We start from the raw sequence: 20638 nt of genomic DNA on the forward strand, positions 1-20638 counted from the left end.
ACTCTCTCTCTCTCTCTCTCTCTGTCAGAATCAATAAATAAAGTTTTTTTTTAAGTAGTCAAATGGGACTACACCAAAGTTAAAAACTTTGACACAACAAAGGAAACAATTAACAGAGGGAAAAGGCAACTGACAGAATGGGAGAAAATATTTACAAACCATATATCTAGTAAAAGATTATTATCTAGAATATGTAAAGAACTCCTGTAATTCAGCAAAAACAAAAGCAAATCATTAGATTTAAAAATGGGCATGGGTTACCCAGTCAGTTAAGTGTTCAAGTTCAGCTCAAGTCATGATCTCTCAGTTTGTTAGTTCAAGCCCCACATCAGGCTCCATGCTGACATCTCAGAGCCTGGAGCCTGCTTCAGATTCTGTGTTTCCCTCTTTTTCAGTGCCTCCCCTGCTCACATTCTTTCTCTCTCTCAAAAAATAAACATTAAAAAAAGATTTTTTTTAAATGGGCAAAGGACTTGAATAGACATTTCTCCAAAGACAATATACAAATGGCCAGTGAGCATATGAAAAAATGTCCAGTATCACTAATCATCAGGGAAATGCAGCTCAAAACCACAATCACTTCATAGCAGTTAGGATGGTCCTTACCAAAAAAAAAAAAAAAAATAACAAATGTTGGTGAGGATGTTGAGAAATTGGAACCTTTTTACATTGTTAGTGGAAATATGAAATGGTATAGGTGATATAGAAAATGGAGGTCCTTCAAAATAGAATTACCAGATGATCCAGCAATTTCACTTCTGAGTATATATTCAGAAGAATTGAAAGCATTATCTTGAGAAGATTTCTGCAAATCCATGTTTATTACAGAATTATTCTCAGTAGCCAGATGAACGGATAAAGATTTGGAATGTGTTTGTGTATAGTAAAATTAACTCAGCTTTAAAAAAGAAGGAAATCCTGGGTTCCTGACTGACTCAGTTGGTCGAGTGTGTGACTCTTGATCTCCAAGTTCTGAATTCAAGCCCCATATTGAGTGTAAAGCTTACATTAAAAAACAAAAAAAAAAAAAAAAGGAAATCCTGTCATGCTACAACTTCGATGAACCTTGACGATACTATTTTAAGTGAAATAAGCTCATTTCAAAAGAACAAATACTTAAAAGATGTACCCAAAGTAGTGAAACTCTTAAAAACAGAAAGTAGAATGGTGTTGCCAGGAAATGGAGGAAAAGGGAAAGAGGAATTGTTCATTGGTTACAGAGTTTCAGTTTTACAAGATGTAAAAGTTTTAGAGATATATTGCACAATAATAATGTGTATATAGTTAACACTACTGTCCTGTACACTTAAAGGGTCGAGATGGTAATTTTTATACTATATTTGGTTTTTACCACAGTAAAGAAAAAGTGATCACTTTTTCCTAATGTCACTTTGAGTGGTGGTTGGATAAGAGAGTCAAAAATTCCATACAGATTTTTGAGGAAGATAGTGGATTTGGCTTTGGCCATGTTTAATATGTGTTGATTGTGGAAATATCTCTTAGTGAATAGAATACTGGAGCTTGAAGTTCAACAGATTGGAAGTTGTTGCTTTGTAAGTAATAATTGGAGTCATTAGGATAGGCAATATCACTTTAAAGGGGTTTATGCAACGAGAAGAAAAAAGGTTATGATCAGATGCCTCAAACAACAGCATTTACTGTTGGTAAGCAAAGGAAGAGGAGCAAGTAAAAGACACTAGAATCCAGGGAGATGAGTTGAGAGCCAGTCAGGAATGGTTCTTGTTCTTGATGCCTTGAGAAAGTAGACCTTCAAGGAAGTGGCCAGCAGTGTTTGGTGGTAAGATAGTGGTGTTGATGAGCACTGCTCAGTGGCTAGGATGATCAAAGCATCATCTATATTAGTTTTTTTCCCCCCCAGATTTTTACTATGACTCAATGGGAAATATCAAGATACAGCACACATGCACTCCTACACATCCATCTGAAACAAATTTCTCAAAATAGTATATGTCCTAACTATGCTCATTCTGCTTCAATATATTTTATTGTTTCATTTTTTAAGATAGGCTAAATATAATGCATTATATTGATTACATGACTTGCCGAGTACATCATAACCTGCAAATTGAAAAACCCTCGTCTTTGTCTTTATGGAGGTTGGCTGGGATGATATTTAAGAATTGGAATGGAGACGGAGGACTAATGGGTTGGGGGGGAAGGGGGAAGATGGACATGGAGGAGGGCACTTGTGGGGATGAGCACTGAGTGTTATATGGAAACCAACTTGACAATAAACTATTTTTTTAAAAAAATGAAAGAAGATGAAAAAAAAATTGGAATGGAGAAAAATTGTACTAGTGAGCATAGTGGATAACAAGACCTAAGTAGATGACAGCAACAGAGAAGGGATGAAAGAGAAGTTCTTACAGTAGAGAAGAGAAGTGATGTTGCAAAAGGGTTCTATGTACCTACTCAAACTTTTAAAACTAATTTCTGATGTTTTAAAATTGTAATTCATATTTGTTCTTATTTTAGCAAAGAACTAGCTTCAGCTGAGCAAAACAAAAATCATTTAAATAATGAACTAAAAAGGAGAGAAGAGCAGTTGTCCAGTTATGAAGACAAGCTGTTTGATGTTTGTGGTAGCCAAGATTTTGACAGTGATTTAGACAGGCTTAAGGAAGAAATTGAAAAATCCTCAAAACAACGAGGTAAGTTACCTTCTTTTTTAATTTTTTTATGTATAGTTTATTTTTGAGAGAACGCAAGTGGGGGAGGGGCAGAGAGAGGGAAGGATAGAGGATCGAAAGCAGGCTCTGTGCTGACCGCAGTCAGCCCGATGCAAAGGTCAAACTCAGGAACCGTGAGATCAGGACTTGAGCTGAAGTCGGACACTCAACCAAATGCGTCACCCAAGTCCCCTAAGTTACCTTCTTTATGTTATTGAGGCAGTTTGACACTTGAATTTTCACTCACAGGTAACTATTAAGGGTGAAAGATTTAAAAAATTGGTTCCAGAGCCAAATGGCTTTAGTCCTGATTGTACAACTTAATGGCTGTGTGACTTTGGGCAAATTATCAAATCTTTCCTTTACTTCAGATTTATTATCTGAGGACATAATTACCTAACCATTAAGGGTATGAGGGAAGAATAAATGAGATTATAAGTATAGAGCTCTTAGAACAGTTTCTGACATGTAATATGCTCTGAAATTTTGTTACACTTTTTATGTATTACCAATAAGTAATTAATACAAATCTGAATGTATTGTGTCCTTTCAAATACTATGTAAATATTAGAGAATTTTTATTTCTATAATGTGTTTATATAAATATATATATATATATATAAAAGGATTATAACCACTGTGACAAAACTGTATTTTATATACTCCTCTCACTGGTAATATTTATTTTCTTAAAATAGCCATGCTGGCTGGAGCCACAGCAGTTTACTCCCAGTTTATTACTCAGCTAACAGATGAAAACCAGTCATGTTGCCCTGTCTGTCAGAGGGTTTTTCAGACGGAAGCTGAATTACAGGAAGTCATCAGTGATTTACAGTCTAAACTGCGGCTTGCTCCAGATAAACTGAAGTCAACAGAATCAGAACTAAAGAAAAAAGAAAAACGACGTGATGAAATGCTGGGACTTGTCCCCATGAGGTGAGAATGCGGATTTACCATTACTGTACATGTAAAAGGTACTCATCCAGGGGTGCCTGGGTGGCTCAGTCAAGTAAGCATCTGACCCTTGATTTCAGCTTGGGTCATGATTTCACATTCCATGAGTTTGAGCCTTGTGTCGGGCTCTGTGTTGACAGCACAGAGCCTGCTTGGGATTCATTCTCTCTCTCTCTCTTTCTCTCTCTCTCTCTCTCTGTCTCAAAAATAAATAGACATAAAAAAAAAAAGGCACCCATCCAGTCCCTGGCCACATTGTAGGTGTTGAGTAATGTGTTGAATGAGTAAAAATTCAAGTCAAGATTCTGAGCCATTTTGTCCCATGTCAGGTTATTTATGTGATAAGAAAAAATAATTATTTTGTTTAAAGGTAAGCAAACTTCTTAAACTAGTCACAGGGCACATATAATCTTTACTTGTGTGTGTGTGTGTGTGTGTGTGTGTGTGTGTGTGTGTGTGTGTGTGTTTAATTCCTGAGACTTGGCTTGGAAGCAGGAATTTTGTCAGATTTTGTACTGTTTGCTAGTATGTCACTTTCTAAACATAGCAAAAGAATTAAAGTGCTGCAAGCTCCCCCAACAGATAAAATTTATATTTTTATGTCTTTCCCACTTTGAAAAAGAATGAATCATAGTGATTTGTATTGTTTATTTTCCCTCACTTATTCAATAGATTCACATGATGGTCTGCTTATAACTAAGATCAGAAAGTATGTGATGATGTCTTGGTGTCTCCCACAACATAGAGCGCCAAGCTGATAACAGACCTATATGACATGATCTCTTAGGTGCTGATGCTCTAAATAAGGAGACAGGCTCTAGAATTGAATATTTAGAAAGCTGGGCTTAATAAAGTGCTTAATTGGTTCAGACAAATACATTAGTTAAGAGAGAAGCCAGTGGACTACAGAATAAGATTTTGAGAACAAGATAGGAGGAGCATATAAAGCACAGGGAAGTTGATTCAAATCCGTTAACGGAAGAAAAGTGAAGAGAGAAATGAGAACAGTGTGTGTAAAGAGAAGGGGAGCATGACCTGTGCTTCAATAGAAAGGTGATCTAGAGTTGAAAGAATCCTGGGGAGATTGATTGCCAAAATCAATCAGGAAGATAGGGCTACATAATATTCAGGCCTAGTTAACAACTCCCTCTGAAAGGTCATAGGGAGTCATCCTTAGGGATTTATGAAAAATGTGTTTTAAGAAATGAATCTCATGTTAATATATTGAATGGATATTGGGAGAACAGTTCAGTCAGTTAAGCTTCTGACTCTTGGTTTTCACTCAGATCATGATCTTGCAGTTGTTTGGGATCGAGCCGTATGTCAGAGGGTCTGTGCTGATAGCATGGAGCCTGCTTAGGATTCTCTCTCTCTCTCCTTCTCTCTGCCCCTCTCCTCCACTAACTCACGTTTTCTCTCTTTCTCTCAAAATAAATAAGCATTAAAAAAAAAAGAGTGTGGGGCACCTGGGTGGCTCAGTCAGTTAAGTATCTGACTTGGACTCAGGTCATGATCTCACAGTTAGTGAGTTCAAGCCCTGCATCGAGCTTTGCACTGGTGGTACAGATCCTGTTTGGGAGTCTCTCTTTCTCTCTCTCTGCCTCTTCCCCACTTGCACACACACTCTCTCTCAAAATAAATAAATAAACTTTAAAAACATTTTTTAAAAAAGAGAACAACTCTGGAAGCAAAAACGCTAGGAGAATTTGTTGTCCCGGAAAACCAAAGAGAAATTTCAATAGAAGTCAGAAAGGTCTGAGTAGATAGGCTTTGTGGTGGCCAGCCTCCAAGATGATCCCCAGTGATCCCTACCTGACAGTATTCATGCTCTTGTACAGTCTTCTCTTATGTTTTAGGATTGTTCTCTGTAACCAATAAAATATGACAGAAGTGGTAGCATGTCCCTTCCCGGATTCAGTTACATACTGAATAGCTACTAGCTCCCTGCTCTCCTTTTCTTTGGGATATGGGTGAAGCCAGCTGCCATATGAGCAGCCCTATGGAGGGCCCCACTTGACAAGGACCGAGGCTTTCAAACAGCCACATGAGTGAGTATCATTTGGAAATGGATTCTCCAGCACTCAAGCCTTGAGATGACCACAGCCCTGGCCAGCAGCTTGACTGCCACTTCGGTGAGACACTCTGAACCAGAAGTACCCACCCAGATGGCCGTCTCTGATCCTAAAATAAGTGCTGTTGTTTCAGGCTGCTGAGTTTTGAAATGTTTTGTTACGTAACAATAGATAACTAATATAGCCTTCAAGGGTGAAAACTAGATTATTGGAGGCTATAGAGAGAATGTGATAAGGAGACAAAAGCAGTAGGTTGAGAATGAAAAGGAGAGAAAGGAATAAGGCAGTATCTTGAAAGGATAAAGATAAAGTAAAAGAAAAAAGGGAAATTGGTAGAAAGTCCACTCAGAGGAAATGTGAGCTTAGTTCTGTGTCATATTGATATAAATAGGAGAAATCAACGTTGTAGTACATTTTAAGACCCTTGCCATCTCAGAGTAGGGTACATACTTTATTCATTGTTTCACTTCCTTAATTCCTTCTGTGTTGTAACACTGGTAACTATTTGCTGAATGTATGAGAGTTTTAGTATCTGTTCCAGTTATTTACTGCTCCATAACAACCTCCTCAAAACTTAGTGCCTCACAGCAACCATTTATTATGATTTTTCATGCTTCTGTGGGATGACTGGGCTTGGCTGAGTAGTTCCTCACTTAGGGTTTTTCATGCACTTGCAGTCAGATGTTGGCTGTAGTCATCTCAAGTCTTCTACTGGGCTCAGAATTCAAGATGGCTCACTCAGATGACTTGAAGTGACACTGACTATTGTCTGGGACCTCCACTGGGGCTGTCAAACACAATGCTTTCACATAGCCTACACACGTGTCTTGGGCTTTTAGCAGCAGAGTGGCTGGATTATCAAATGAAGGATACTAAGAGCAAGTAGTCCAACAGATAGGCAATAGAAACTGCTAGTTTCTGAAGGCCTGGGCCTAGAAACTGGCACAGTATTACTTCTGCTGTGGACTGTTGGTGACAGTAGTCACAGAGCCTCCCAAGATTCAATCAGAGAACACAGACTCCACCTCTCATTGGGAGAATGTCAAAGTATTTGTTGTTGACTTTAATCCATATAGCAACCCAGTATCTGGAGTGGCACCTATATGCTCTCTGGTCACAAAGTAAGATAACCTGAAGCTATAGACACATAGACCAATGCAATAGAATTGAGAACTCAGAGCTGGACCCAAAGGTATACAGCCAACTAATCTTTAACAAAGCAGGAAAGAATATCCAATGGAAAAAAGACAGCCTTTTTAACAGATAGTGTTGGGAAAACTGGACAGCAACATGCAGAAGAATGAAACTAGATCATTTTCTCACACCATACACAAAAATAAACTCAAAATGGATAAAAGACCTGAATGTGAGACCGGAAACCATCAAAACCCTAGAGGAGAAAGCAGGAAACAACCTCCTTGACCTCCACCGCAGCAACTTCTTACTTGACACATCCCCAAAAGCAAGGGAATCAAGAGCAAAAATAAACAATTGGGACCTCATCAAGATTAAAAGCTTCAGCACGGCAAAGGAAACAACCCACAAAACTAATAGGCAACCAAAGGAATGGGAAAAGATAGTTGCAAATGACATATAAGATAAAGGGTTAATATCCAAAATCTATAAGGAACTCACCGAACTCCACACCCGAAAAACAAACAACCCAGTGAAGAAACGGGCAGAAGATATGAACAGACACTTCTCCAAAGAGGACATCCAGATGGCCAACAGACACATGAAACGATGCTCAGCATCCCTCTTCATCAGGGAAATACAAATCAAAACCACACTGAGATACCATCTCACGCCAGTCAGAGTGGCTAAAATGAGCAAATCTGAGAACTCTAGATGCGAGGATGTGGAGAAACGGGCACCCTCCTACACTGGTGGTGGGAATGTAAACTGTTGCAGCCCCTCTGGAAAACAGTGTGGAGGTTCCTCAAAAAATTAACAGTAGAACTCCCCTATGACCCAGCAATAGCACTGCTAGGAATTTACCCAAAGGATACAGGAGTGCCTATACATAGGAGCACATGTACCCCAATGTTCATAGCAGCACTCTCAACTATAGCCAAAACATGGAAAGAGCCTAAGTGTCCATCAACGGACGAATGGATCAAGAAGATGTGGTTTATCTATATGATGGAATACTACATGGCAATGAGAAAGAATGAAATCTGGCCATGTGTAGCAACATGGATGGACCTTGAGGGTGTTAGGCTTAGCGAAATAAGTCAGGCAGAAAAGGACAGATATCATATGTTTGCACGTATAGGAGGATTAGGAGGAACTTAACGGAGGACCATGGGGGAGAAGAAGGGGGGAAATGGGGAAAGGGAGAGAGGCAAACCATGAGAGTCTCTTGAATGCTGAGAACAAACTGAGGACTGATGGGGGGAGGGGGAGGGGGGAGATGGGCATGGAGGAGGGCACTTGTGGGGATGAGCACTGGGTGTTATATGGAAACCAACTTGACAATAAACTATTTGTAAAAAAATAAAATAAAAAAAAGAAGATAACCTGAAGCTAGAAAAATAAATACGTAATCTGAGAGGTAAATCAGTGTGTTGGAGAAAAATACAGCAGGGTAAGGAAGTACAGAATCCTGAGTGGTGATGAGAGGGGAATTGCTGTTGAAGGTGGCATCGAAGTGTAGACATGAGAGAAATAAGGGAGCTGTTTGCATTTGTCCAGGAGAAGAGCATTCTAGGCAATCCAAAATCCCTCAAGGCTAAAGGGAAAATGGTTGAAGATGAGCTCAGAGAGGTAGTGAGAAGCCAGATCTTGCTTATCCTCTTTGAAGGAAATATTTTTATTTAAAGGTCAAAACTCACCAGCACTTAATATATATTAAGACTACCATCATGAATGAAATCTCAAATGAAAATATACATGTTTATCATTTTGCTTAGTACTGAGTCAGGTTTATTTATTATAACACCTCAGCTCAATAAAAACTTGTTATTTTTCCCCATTTCTTTGAAAGATGTTTTCACACAACCATGTCTGTAGGTTTCTCATAAAAGCCCCTTGGAAAAGGAATGCTGTCACAAAAATAGATGAACGGAGTTTCTGAAAATTTTACAGGACAGAACAGAATCCTAATCTCAAAAACCCATTCTTTTGGGAAACATTTTTATTCTTTGTTCCAATACTTATTTTAGCATCTTAGGTAATCATCACTAAAGAAGGCACCAAAACCTGGACCACATCAATAAGAGGTTTTTTTGTATGCATGTGAAAATGTAAAAATAGGGTCACAGTTGAATGGACACCTGTAGTTCCCCAAAGATGTCCCCCGTCAAGTGAATGCTTGACTGTCATTAGGTTATCATAACTGTGTCACTGTTTAGGTATTAGGAACATAATTTAAGACCAACTTCTGGTCTGTGACCACAAGATTCATGAAGTGATGTGAGCATGGAATTACTCAGAATCTATATACCTTCATATTTACTCAGGAAATTTTTTCATCTTGGTGGCATAACAAACTATAGGTCTTTTGTTGCCACAGATCAGTTCAGGTTGACATTTCTTGGTCATAGTGTAGACTTTTAAAAATAGTTAACTCGTAGCAGTATGCCAGAGCTAACTAACACTTGAGTTTCTGGTTTTTCCTTTAGTTTACTATAAGACTCCATTAGAAATCAGTTTAATTTATTGAACTAATTTTCAATTAAGAATTTGGAATTTTTCAGAAGAAAAGTTAATTTTTTTTTTTTTAAAGATACAAGGTTTGTTTCAGAGGTGTCAACAAAATTAGATGTGGAGCCAGTCTTTCTACCACAAGAGTGGTAGTCCATTAACTACAGTAGGTGCAGTAAATTGGGTAAAAGCTTTTGTACCATAAACCCATGTGGCATTTGGCTGAGTGGTCTCGTTTTTTCCATTTTTTCTTTAAACTTTTTATTTTGAAATAATTGTAGACTTAGAGAAAAATTACAAAACATAGTACAGAAAATTCACCTCTACCCTTCACCCAGCTTTTCCTAATGTTCACAATTTATGTAACCATAAAGAAGTTATCAAACCAAGAAATTAACATTTGTGTGGTGCTGTTAACTACAAACCATTTTTGAATTTCAGCACTTCCCATCAATATTTTTCTGTTTCAGGATCCAACCCAGGATCCCACATTGCGTTGTTTTTTTTTCTCCTTAGGCTCCTGCAGTCTTCGACAGCTCTTCAGTCTTTGTTTTTACTATCTTGATACTTTCGATCCGTATGGTCAGTTAATTTATAGAAAATCTCTTTTTGGCAAAGTCCTCAGTAATACAGTAGTCCCCCTTATCTGCAGCTTCACTCTGTTGTTGCTGTTACCTGAGCTCAACTGTGGTCCAGAAGTCAGTGATCCTGGTGATATAACATATAACAGTAGCCTCACTTGAAGTCACAAGGCCTCGCCTCACTTCATCTCATCATGTAGGCACTTTATAATCTGACACCACCACAAGAGGAAGGAAGGGTACAGTACAATAATACAAGTTGAGAGAGACCACATTCGTGTAACTTTTATTACAGTGTATTGTTATAATTGTTTTCATTTTTTTCCTTTTTTTAATCTCTATTTATTTTTGAGAGAAAGAGACAGAGTGTGAGCAGGGGAGGGGCAGAGAAAGAGGGAGACCTAGAATCTGATGCAGTCTCCAGGCTCTTAGCTGTCAGCACAGGGCCAAATGTGGGGCTCAGACTCACGGAATGTCAGATCATGACTGAGCTGAAGTTGGACGCTCAACCGACTGAGCCACCCAGGTGCCCCATAATTGTTTTATTAGTAGTGTTGTTAATCTCTGTGACTAATTTATTTTTTAATTTTTTGTTGTTTTTGTTTTTAGTGTTTATGTATCTGAGAGAGAGAAAGAGAGGGAGAGCGCGAGCAGGGGAGGGGCAGGGGGACAGAGAATCCAAAGTGGGCTCCAGACTCTGAGCTGTCAGCACAGAGCCTGACACAGATTCCAAACTCACGAACGGTGAGATCACCACCTGAGCCAAACCAATTAAGTTAAAGTGGTTGGACCCTTAACCGACTGAGCTACCTAGGTTCCCCTGATTGTGCCTAATTTATAAACACTATCATAGATTTGTCTATATAGGAAAAAACAAATATATATTTGTATAAGGTTTGGTTTGTATATAAATGGATTTGAGGCATCCACTAGGGATCTTGGAGTATATTTCCTGTGGATAAGTTGGGGGGGGGAGGGACTATTGTAACTTTTAAGTGAGCAAGATCTACCATTGGATAGATATTAAAATGAGTGGGCAAAAATTTGAGGACATCTGGGTGGCTCAGTCAATTGAGCATCCAACTTCAGCTGAGGTCATGATTTCATGGTTCATGAGCTCAAGTGAGCCCTGCATCAGCCTCTCTGCCCATTATCTGTTCATGATCTCTCTCTCGAAAATAAACATTTAAAAAACATTGTTTTTAAGTTTGAGGAGAAATGAGATAATGACATAGTCCCAATGGATTTCTCCTAAGAGAAGTTCTTAATTACTAAGATAAAAATAGTAACTTTATAGTGGATAAATCTGGCTGATACCAAGTTACCGAAGTGAATAAGACAAACGTCTCTAGTAATAAGATGTAATGACATCACGTCCTCACTGACGAGATGCCCTGAGAAGGATATAGTCACTTCTATGGTACTCTTGCCAAAAATACATGACTTCCGTTTAATGATAAGAAAACATTAGATAGCTTATTTTTAATTGTGTGTTTTCTGTTAAGGCAAAGTATAATTGATTTGAAGGAGAAGGAAATACCAGAATTAAGAAACAAACTGCAAAATGTCAATAGAGACATACAGCGTTTAAAGAATGACATAGAAGAACAGGAAACACTCTTGGGCACAATAATGCCTGAAGAGGAAAGTGCTAAAGTGTGCCTGACAGATGTTACAATTATGGAGAGGTTCCAGGTAAGTTTATTTTAGTTTAAGGCAGACTAAAACTTGTTTCATGGTGATTTGAATGTGAAATGTGAGAGTGGTAAAAACAGTACGTATTCAGGTATAAGTTAAGTTTAGAGTTCCCTATCCTGAATTGCAGACAGTCTGAGTGAGTACTGCTTAACGTTCACATTCCTGGGTTTGGAGTTTTTATTTATAAACATGAGAGTTAAGAAATAGTCCTGTTGAGGGCCGCCTGAATGGCTCAGTCGTCTGACTTCAGCTCAGGTCATGATCTTGCGGTTTGTGAGTTCGAGCCCCGCATAGGGCTCTGTGCTGATAGCTCAGATCCTGGAGCCCATTTAGGATTCTTTATCTCCCTCCCTCTCTGCCCCTCCCTCATCCATGCCCTGTCTCTCTCTCCTTCAAAAATAAAGAAACATTAAAAAAAAATTTTTTAAAGACGTAGTCATGTTTGTTTTCATTTTTAGTTTCCCTTTATGTCATTTAAGTTATTAAAACTCATTTTGTCCCATTAAACTTTGTTAAAATTATAACTGAAATCAGTTGCAGATTTAGATTTTAGAATAATAGCAATTTTTAAAGATTTTGAATAATAGTGGAGCAAGATTGTTAAAGGAAATAACTGTTTTATTCTTAAGATGGAACTTAAAGATGTTGAAAGAAAAATTGCACAGCAAGCAGCTAAGCTGCAAGGACTAGACTTGGGTAGAACTGTCCAGCAAGTAAACCAGGAGAAACAAGAAAAACAACACAAGTTAGATACAGGTAATAGAGTCTGTGTCTTCATGTATCCATAGAGACTTGATCCCAGCTTATGCTTTTTATCATAAATTTTATATCTGTTATGCTCTTCCAGTGCACAGTATATTCACTCTCTTTTCTCAAAAGAGAAAAGTTTCCTTGCTTTGCACAACAGATTTTAAATGATGGGATGTTTTGAATAATAAGTATCAGAGGAGCTCTACTCTTTCTTTATCATACTTGCCCTGTGATCCTTACCCATGGCTGGTCAGGGAGAGGTTCTGTAGCACTTTTACTGCAGGGGGTGGGACCCAGGGAAACTCAGCCTGTGTGAATTCCATAGAGCTCTAAAAAAGGAAGGTTGCTGTTTGTAGTAATTTTTTGTATCCTTAAGATAAATCACGGCATGAATGTGTTTTGGTGCAGTTGCCAGTAAGATTGAATTGAATCGTAAGCTTATACAGGACCAGCAGGAACAGATTCAACACTTAAAGAGTACAACAAATGAACTGAAATCAGAGAAACTTCAGATATCCACTAATTTGCAACGTCGTCAGCAACTGGAGGAGCAGACGGTGGAGTTATCTACTGAAGTTCAGTCCTTATTCAGAGAGATAAAGGTAAAAAGATTCATACATACATGTCTGTTTTTTACATTAGTCAAATACATGAAGTGCTCTTTATTAGTGTAGTGGCTAAAACTATGGATATTGTGAGGATCGAATGAAAATAGTATAATTCTGTGCCTGGCTCCTAGGTGACAGAACTTGTACTAATAGGTAAAGAGATCTGGCAGTATTTTGGCCATAATAAACAAGAATTGGTTGCCTAGTTAATTAGTGAACTTCCTGTTATTGGAGGTGGTTAGCAGGTGGCTGGCCAACCGTGTGCATGCTTGTATGGGATATTTGTCTTACCTACAGATTCCTCTACCCATGGCAGACTGTGTCTCCCACTCAGCACTTTTTCTGTTTGATTCCAGATGCACTATCAGAGTCCTTCCCAATGTAGAGCAGGCATTGAGTTGGAAATCATTTGGCATTCCTCATCTAAATTAATCAAATCCCAGACCCAATCAATTAAATGTTTGAACAGTTTTACAAATAAAAATCTTACCTAGTTTTTTTTCATAATTATAAACATTTACTGAGCACTAAATAAATTATTGACCCTTTTGTTAAATGCCATACATGTTTAAGTATTTTTATTATAAATTATCAGAGCCTTATAGTAATACTGTATATTTGTATAATTTTTTTTACTGTTTATAAAGCCCTTTGACATTAAACAATTTAATGTCTCAGTAATCCTTTTGAGATATGTGGCATAGTCTCCTTTTTTATAGAAAAGAGAGTAAGACTTAGAGATGTCCCATGTCTCGGCCAAGTTCACACAGCTAGTGGGAGGCAGGGTTTTCAGGTAGGTCTTCAGTGTCTAAGACATTTGACTTCCCACTACACCAAACCTCTTCTCAGTATGAAAAATTATACCTACACTGAAGTAATATTAAAGAATTGTTTCTACTTTTATGGGTTCATTAGATATTTCATTAATTATCTTAAAGTGCTTGAGGATAGTTGTTTTGAACAGTGGTTGTCATGTAATTATGCTGTACAGATGTTACAAGGCTGAATAATGGAGACTCCTGATTAATAAAATTATTACTTTCCTTCCAAAATAGGGGTGGACACACCAACATCATTATACATGTATGATTTTATTACCATAAAATACCTACTTAGCCTTAGCAAAGTAAGCTTAAGGAAAAAGTGTCCTTTATAACCATATTCCCATCTGTAAAAGAGAGGCCTGACCTGAAAAGCATTCCTTGTCTTTGGCCACTTAGAGTTGACATGTGCCCTGCAAACTCACAAAAACTTACACATGAAGGCACATGGTCCATAAAACTGGGAGCACATGGCCTGGATTAGGAATCAAGTCAGTGGCTGAAGTATATAGCATAGTGGTTAAGAGTCTGGAACTAGAAAGAGTTTGGATACTGGATCTTTCATTTACTGGTTGTTGTGACCCCAAATTATTTGTATGCCTGTTTACTGATCTGAAATATGGGATATATTAATGGTAGGGTTTCTCATTGCGTGTTTGGAAGGAGCAAATGAGTTAATTTTTAAAGCCTCATACACAGAAAGTGCTTTGATTAGGACTAAAAAGTCTGACACCTGAAATAAGATAATGGAATATAATATAAAACTCTATATTTTGTATATGTAGGATGCTAAAGAGCAGTTAAGCCCTTTGGAAACAACACTGGAGAAGTTCCAGCAGGAAAAAGAAGAATTAATCAATAAAAAAAATACCAGCAACAAAATAGCACAGGATAAAGTAAGATATCATTTATATTTTTATTATCAAACACATATATTAATCTTATGTCCAGAGCACCATGTTGGTGCTCACATGAAATTAAACACATGAAAAGATAAATATTATTTTGAGATTTGTGACATAATCCTGACATTAAAAAATTTCGTTAGGGGAGCCTGGGTTGGCTCAGTCGGTTAAGCGTCTGACCTCAGGTCAGGTTATGATCTTGTACTTTATGGGTTCAGGCTCCACACAGGACTCTGTGCTGACAGCCAGAGCCTGGAGTCTACTTCAGATTCCGTATCTCCCTCTCTCTTTACCTCTCCAATGCTTGCGCTCACTCTCTCTCTCTCTTTCTCAAAAATAAACATTAAAAAGAATTCTTGGCGGGGGTGGGGGTTCCTGGGTGGCTCAGTTGGTTAAGTGTCCGACTCTTGGTTTAGGCTTGGGCCATGGTCTTGTGGTTCATGAGTTCAAGCCTGGTGTCAGGCTCTTTGCTGACAGCACAGAGCCTGCTTGGGATTTGGGATTCTCTTTCTCTATCTGCCCCTGCCCCTCCCTTCCTCCCTCTCTCTCTCTCTCCCTCTCTCTCTCTCTAAATAAATAAACTTAAAAAAATTTTTTTTTAATGTTTTATTTATTTCTGAGAGAGAGAGACAGTGTGAGCAGAGGAGGGTCAGAGAGAGAGGGAGACACAGAATCCGAAACAAGCTCCAGGCTCTCAGCTAGCTGTCAGCACAGAGCCCGACGCGGGGCTCGAACCCACGAACCGTGAGATCATGACCTGAGCTGAAGTCGGACGCTCAACCGACTGAGCCACCCAGGCGCCCCTAAACTTAAAAAATTTTTAAACAAAAATTCTTGGGGCACCTGAGTGGCTCCCTTGTTTAAGTGTCTAACTCTTGGTTTTGACTCAGGTCATGATATCATGTTTCATGGGTTTGAGCCTTGCATCAGGCTCTGTGCTGACAGTGCAGAGCTTGCTTGGAATTCTCTCTGTTTCTCTCTCTCTGCTTCTTTCTCCTCTTCTCCCCGCTCTCAAGATAAATAAACATTACAAAAAAATTCTTGTTAGAATAAGGATTAATATTATTTTATTTCTTTATATAAAATGGAAGTTGAGAATAGAGATTTATTTAATCCAGTCCCATAGACAGTAAGGAGAATTGTCTCCGATTATAACATTTGCTGGTGGTAGAAACTGGAACACAAAGCTCCAGCTTCCAAGCCAGTGTTTCAGTCTTCTCACCTGTGAAGTTTTTGTTTTCTTAAGATATTTCCTTGGAAATAAATCTTCTTAAATGCCCTGGTATAAATAAACATCAGTATTAAATAAATATTAAAATAAATATTTTTCCACAGGTGAATGATATCAAAGAGAAGGTTAAAAATATTCATGGTTATATGAAAGACATTGAGAATTATATCCAAGATGGGAAAGACGACTATAAGAAGGTAATTTAAAGCTTAAAATTATTTATTTACTTATAATTTTATTTCTTTTAAAAATTTTTTAAAGAATTTCCTTTTTTTGTAGCAAAAAGAAAATGAACTTAATAAAGTGATAGCTCAACTAAGTGAATGTGAGAAACACAAAGAAAACATAAATAAAGAGATGGGAATTATGAGACAAGATATTGATACACAGAAGGTAGGTCTTTTTTGCTAGTGGCTTATGATATCACTTGTGCCAATCTTTATGTTTTCATTTTTACTTTTACTTTCACTAGACCCATTGAGTGGAAATGCACACAGAGAAAAGCAGTTTTAATAACATAGTCTTTTCTTCTTTTCAATTTTATTTTTAAAAAGCACATGTAGTAAAAGTGTAAACATAAGATTTTAAATATAAAAGTTTAAACATAAAATTAAATCAGTTATATAAATTAAAATTCCTCCTCCCCTCTGCCAATTCCTGGTCTCACTCCTAGATGTCATTACTGGTAACAGTTTTTTATTCTTAAAGAAGTTTCTTACTCATATCAACAGGGAGATAGATCAATAATCTGTGTGTATATGTGTGTACATACTTTTTACATATGGGATCATACCATTCATATTCTACACCTTTTTTCACTTAGTGCAGTTTGGTCTTACATATCAAGTAAACTCACACATTCACCATATTGTTTTTAACGATTATAAAATACTCCGTTTTGTGTGTTTACCATAAGTACTTTTTTCTTACTACAAGTGGTGGCAATGAATACCCTACATATATCTTTATTTTTTCTTTCTTTTCTTAATGTAAGATAAATTCACACAAAACAGGGATGGAGGTATAATTGTAAAAGTTACAAGCAAAATATTATGGTATTAAGTCATTTTTCAGTTGATTCTTATTTCATTTCTCCTTTTAAGGAAATTTTTGCATTTTAATTAAAATCACATTGAGAAATTATCTTGTTAAAGATAATTCCTTATATAAGCATGATAGCTAATGTCTTTAAAAGCTATATAATTTCTCTCTTCCTGCTGTTTTATTTTTTTTATTTTTTATTTTTTAATGTTTTATTTATTTCTGAGAGAGAGCGACAGCGTGAGCAGGGGAGGGTCAAAGAGAGAAGGAGATACAGAATCTGAAGCAGGCTCCAGGCTCTGAGCTGGCTGTCAGCACAGAGCCCGACGCGGGGCTTGAACCCACGAACCGTGAGATCAAGACCTGAGCCGAAGTCGGATGCTTAACCGACTGAGCCACCCTGTTGCCCCTCTTCCTGCTGTTTTAAACAAAATTTGCTATATGAATGCTTTAATCACCTAGTTATAAATGGTGGTTAAAAATCTTTTTGAAGATTAGCTGTATCAGCTGTCTGCAGGGCTTCTAGCCATAGTGCCAGGTATTTCAAATATATGATTATTAGTCAAAAGTGAATCTCTGTCATCTAGGGGTGCCTGGCTGGCTCAGTCAGTGGGGTATGCAGTTCTTAATCTCAGGGTTGTGAGTTCGAGCCCCATGTTGTTATAGAGATTACTTTAAAAGATAGTCTTTTTTTTTTTTTTTAAATCTTTTAAAAAAAGTAAATCTTTGCCACCTAATAAATGCTGAATAACTATAAATATATGATCATGTGTATAGTACTTAGTTATCACTAGTTTATATAGGGTTATCTATGTAAAATCACAATTTATAAATCATTAGTGTTCCTCCATATATAAACATATGCAGAGATCATTAAGATTTACTCATCTGTGATCCTTATTAAGTTGATGGTCTAAACTTCATAGATCTGACTGTATTTACTTTTGTAATCTGCCTTGTTCCAGAGATTATTTAATAAGTTATATACATAGAGCAATGCCAAATAACATTTTGAGTTAGTGGAAAAATGAGGCTATGTGGAAATAAGGACAAGAAGGTAAAACCAGGAGAGTAGTAAGTATATAAAATGTAGCCCATGAGGAGGAGGGCACTTGTGGGAATGAGCACTGGGTGTTATATGGAAACCAACTTGACAATAAACTATTAAAAAAAAAATGTAGCCCATGAAATGTGATATGCTTGTTAAAGATTTTACTAGTCATATGAAGATGAGAAGTCACTAAGTTAAGATTTGCATGGTCTCAGAGCTGAAAGGACGCCAGTTCCCTGTACTCAAACCAGATAAAAATGTCTCCCATAAGCATTCATGGCAAGGAGGACACTGTGTAGATTAATAAAAATCCATTTTTAGCAAACATCTTGGGGCTTAAAAAATTTTTTTAATGTTTGTTTATTTTTGTGAGGGCAGGGAGACACAGAATCTGAAGCAGGCTCCAGGCTCTGAGCTGGCGGCACAGAGGTCCATGCTGGTCTTGAATTCCCAAAACCATGAGATCATGATGTAAGCCAAAGTTGAACGCTTAACTGAATGAGCCATCCAGGCTTCCCACTTTTTTTTCCCCTATTTGTTTCAGCATCTTTTTTTATCTTCCCTTGGTGAGGTTCTTTGGAAGGTGGTATGATTAGCCTAAGATAAATGTTGGAGTGTTTAGAGAGCTAGGAGCACCCATTAGAATTACCTGGGTTTTACTACTCCTAAGTATACAAATAGGAAAGTTTTAAACATGTTCACATAAAAACTTGTAAAAGAATATTCCTAGCAGCATTAATCACAATAGTCAAAATAGGGAAATAACCCAAATGGTCATCAGCTGATGAATGGATAAATGTGGTTATAACCATATGTATTATGGTTCTCCAGAGAAACAGAACCAACAGGATATATACCTATATACAAATTTATATAAAGGAGTTCATTATAAGGAATTGGCTCACATGATTGTGGAGGCTGAGAACTCCCAAGATCTGTAGTTGGCAAGATGGAAACCAAGGGGAGCTGATGGTATAGTTCCAGCCTCAGTTTGAAGGCCTAAGAACTAGGAGAGCTGAGGTTTCAGTTCAAATCTGAATAGAGGAAAAGACTGCTGTTCCAGCTTATAGATTGAGGCCAGAGGAGTTACCTCTTACTTGGCATTTTTGTTCTTTTCAGGTCGTTGTCAGTTGATATGATGAGGCTCACCCACATTAGGGGGGGACATCCTATTTTAGTCTCCCAATTCAAATGTTAATTTCAAGACATACTCAGAATAATGTTCTACCAAATAATGTTCCACTGACATTTCCAAACAAATGTCTAAGCACCCCATGGCCCAGTCAGGTTGACATAGAACATTAACCCTCACACCATGGAAAATTATTCAGCCTTGAAAAAGAATGAAATAATGATATACGCTACAACATGGATAAACCTTGAAAATAGCATGCTTAGTGATAAAGGAATCCAATCACAAAAGACCACACATTGTTTGATTCTATTTATATGAAATGCAGATATCCATAGGGATAGAAAACAAATTAGTGTTTCCAGGAGCTAGGGGAAGAAGGGAATCAAGTGATTGCTAATGTGTAGTGGATTTCCTTCTGGGGTGATAAACGTTCTGAAATATGATAGTAGTGTTGGTGGTATAATCTTGTAAATATGCTAAAACCACTGAATTACATACTTTAAGATGGTGAATTTTATGGTACATGAATTACATCTCAATTTTCTAAAGAACGCCTCTGTTATTAAAAATATACACGGCTGTGTTTCCATTATAGGCCAGTAAATAAGAATTTGGGGGGCATGAGCAGAGGCATGTGTGCTTTGTTACAGTTCCCCAGGGGTTCTGCTGTTTCATTCACTGAGCCAGAGCATTGTGAGCTTCCAGGCTGTCCTCTGGAATTATATGGCCTTTTTCCCAGCCAGACTTGGTGGATATTGTACTCCATCTATTCTGTGTACTACTGCATCACAGTTGCCTAGAAGGCAGCTAATTTTTAGGTTTGCTTTAGGTACCCCACTGCACGTATTAACTGTCATCTGAGCTGGATGACTGGAGTTAATATTTAAGATTTGAGCCTGATTGTAAGTTATTTACATGCTTAAGCTCTACTAAATTTAGTCCACCGAATAAAAAATTTGGTAGTTTAATAACATACCTCCCTCCTTTTTTTAGACAAAAGGAACTGGAGGTAACCTGCCTTGCCCCAGATCACAAAAATAGTAACAGAAAGAGAACTTGACCTTACATTGTCAAATTGCTCTTAAAACAGAAAAACAATTCTGTTGTATTATAACTGCATCTGGCTTTCTTTTCTCTTTCTCCAGTGGTTTCTTTTGTAAACAATAATTGGAATTCTCAAGGACACATTTGAGCCAAAAAGCATTTCCCTATCAGCTACTGAGCTGGTTACTTATGTTCACTCATTTAATCTTCATATCAGCTCTATATGATAGGTGGTATTGTTATCACTATGATATAAGTAAAATGGGACTCAGAATGTAAACTAATTTGTCCAAAGTCATCAAATATGAAAGCTTTGTAATGCTGAGATTTGAGCCTAAGTATACCTGAGTCCAAAACTTGTGCTCCTTAACTACTGTGCTATATACTGTCTTCCAAAATGACAGGTAAGGGC

At 37.5% G+C, this 20638-nt stretch overlaps 1 protein-coding gene across 1 annotated transcript in view; it reads left to right on the forward strand.

Annotated features, from left to right (window-relative positions):
- The window catches only part of RAD50 (RAD50 double strand break repair protein), a 93180-nt gene that overhangs the window by 33374 nt on the left and 39168 nt on the right, over positions 1–20638 (forward strand). Inside the window, exons 12-19 of the mRNA XM_039252564.1 lie at positions 2497–2672; positions 3389–3626; positions 11448–11637; positions 12270–12396; positions 12799–12992; positions 14605–14715; positions 16060–16152; positions 16235–16348. Coding sequence (XP_039108495.1) covers positions 2497–2672; positions 3389–3626; positions 11448–11637; positions 12270–12396; positions 12799–12992; positions 14605–14715; positions 16060–16152; positions 16235–16348 — 1243 coding nt within the window. The remainder of the gene's footprint in view (positions 1–2496; positions 2673–3388; positions 3627–11447; positions 11638–12269; positions 12397–12798; positions 12993–14604; positions 14716–16059; positions 16153–16234; positions 16349–20638) is intronic.

The sequence above is a fragment of the Hyaena hyaena genome, unplaced genomic scaffold, assembly GCF_003009895.1.
Source record: "Hyaena hyaena isolate Hyena2069 unplaced genomic scaffold, ASM300989v1 scaffold_425, whole genome shotgun sequence".
Lineage (NCBI taxonomy): Eukaryota > Metazoa > Chordata > Mammalia > Carnivora > Hyaenidae > Hyaena > Hyaena hyaena.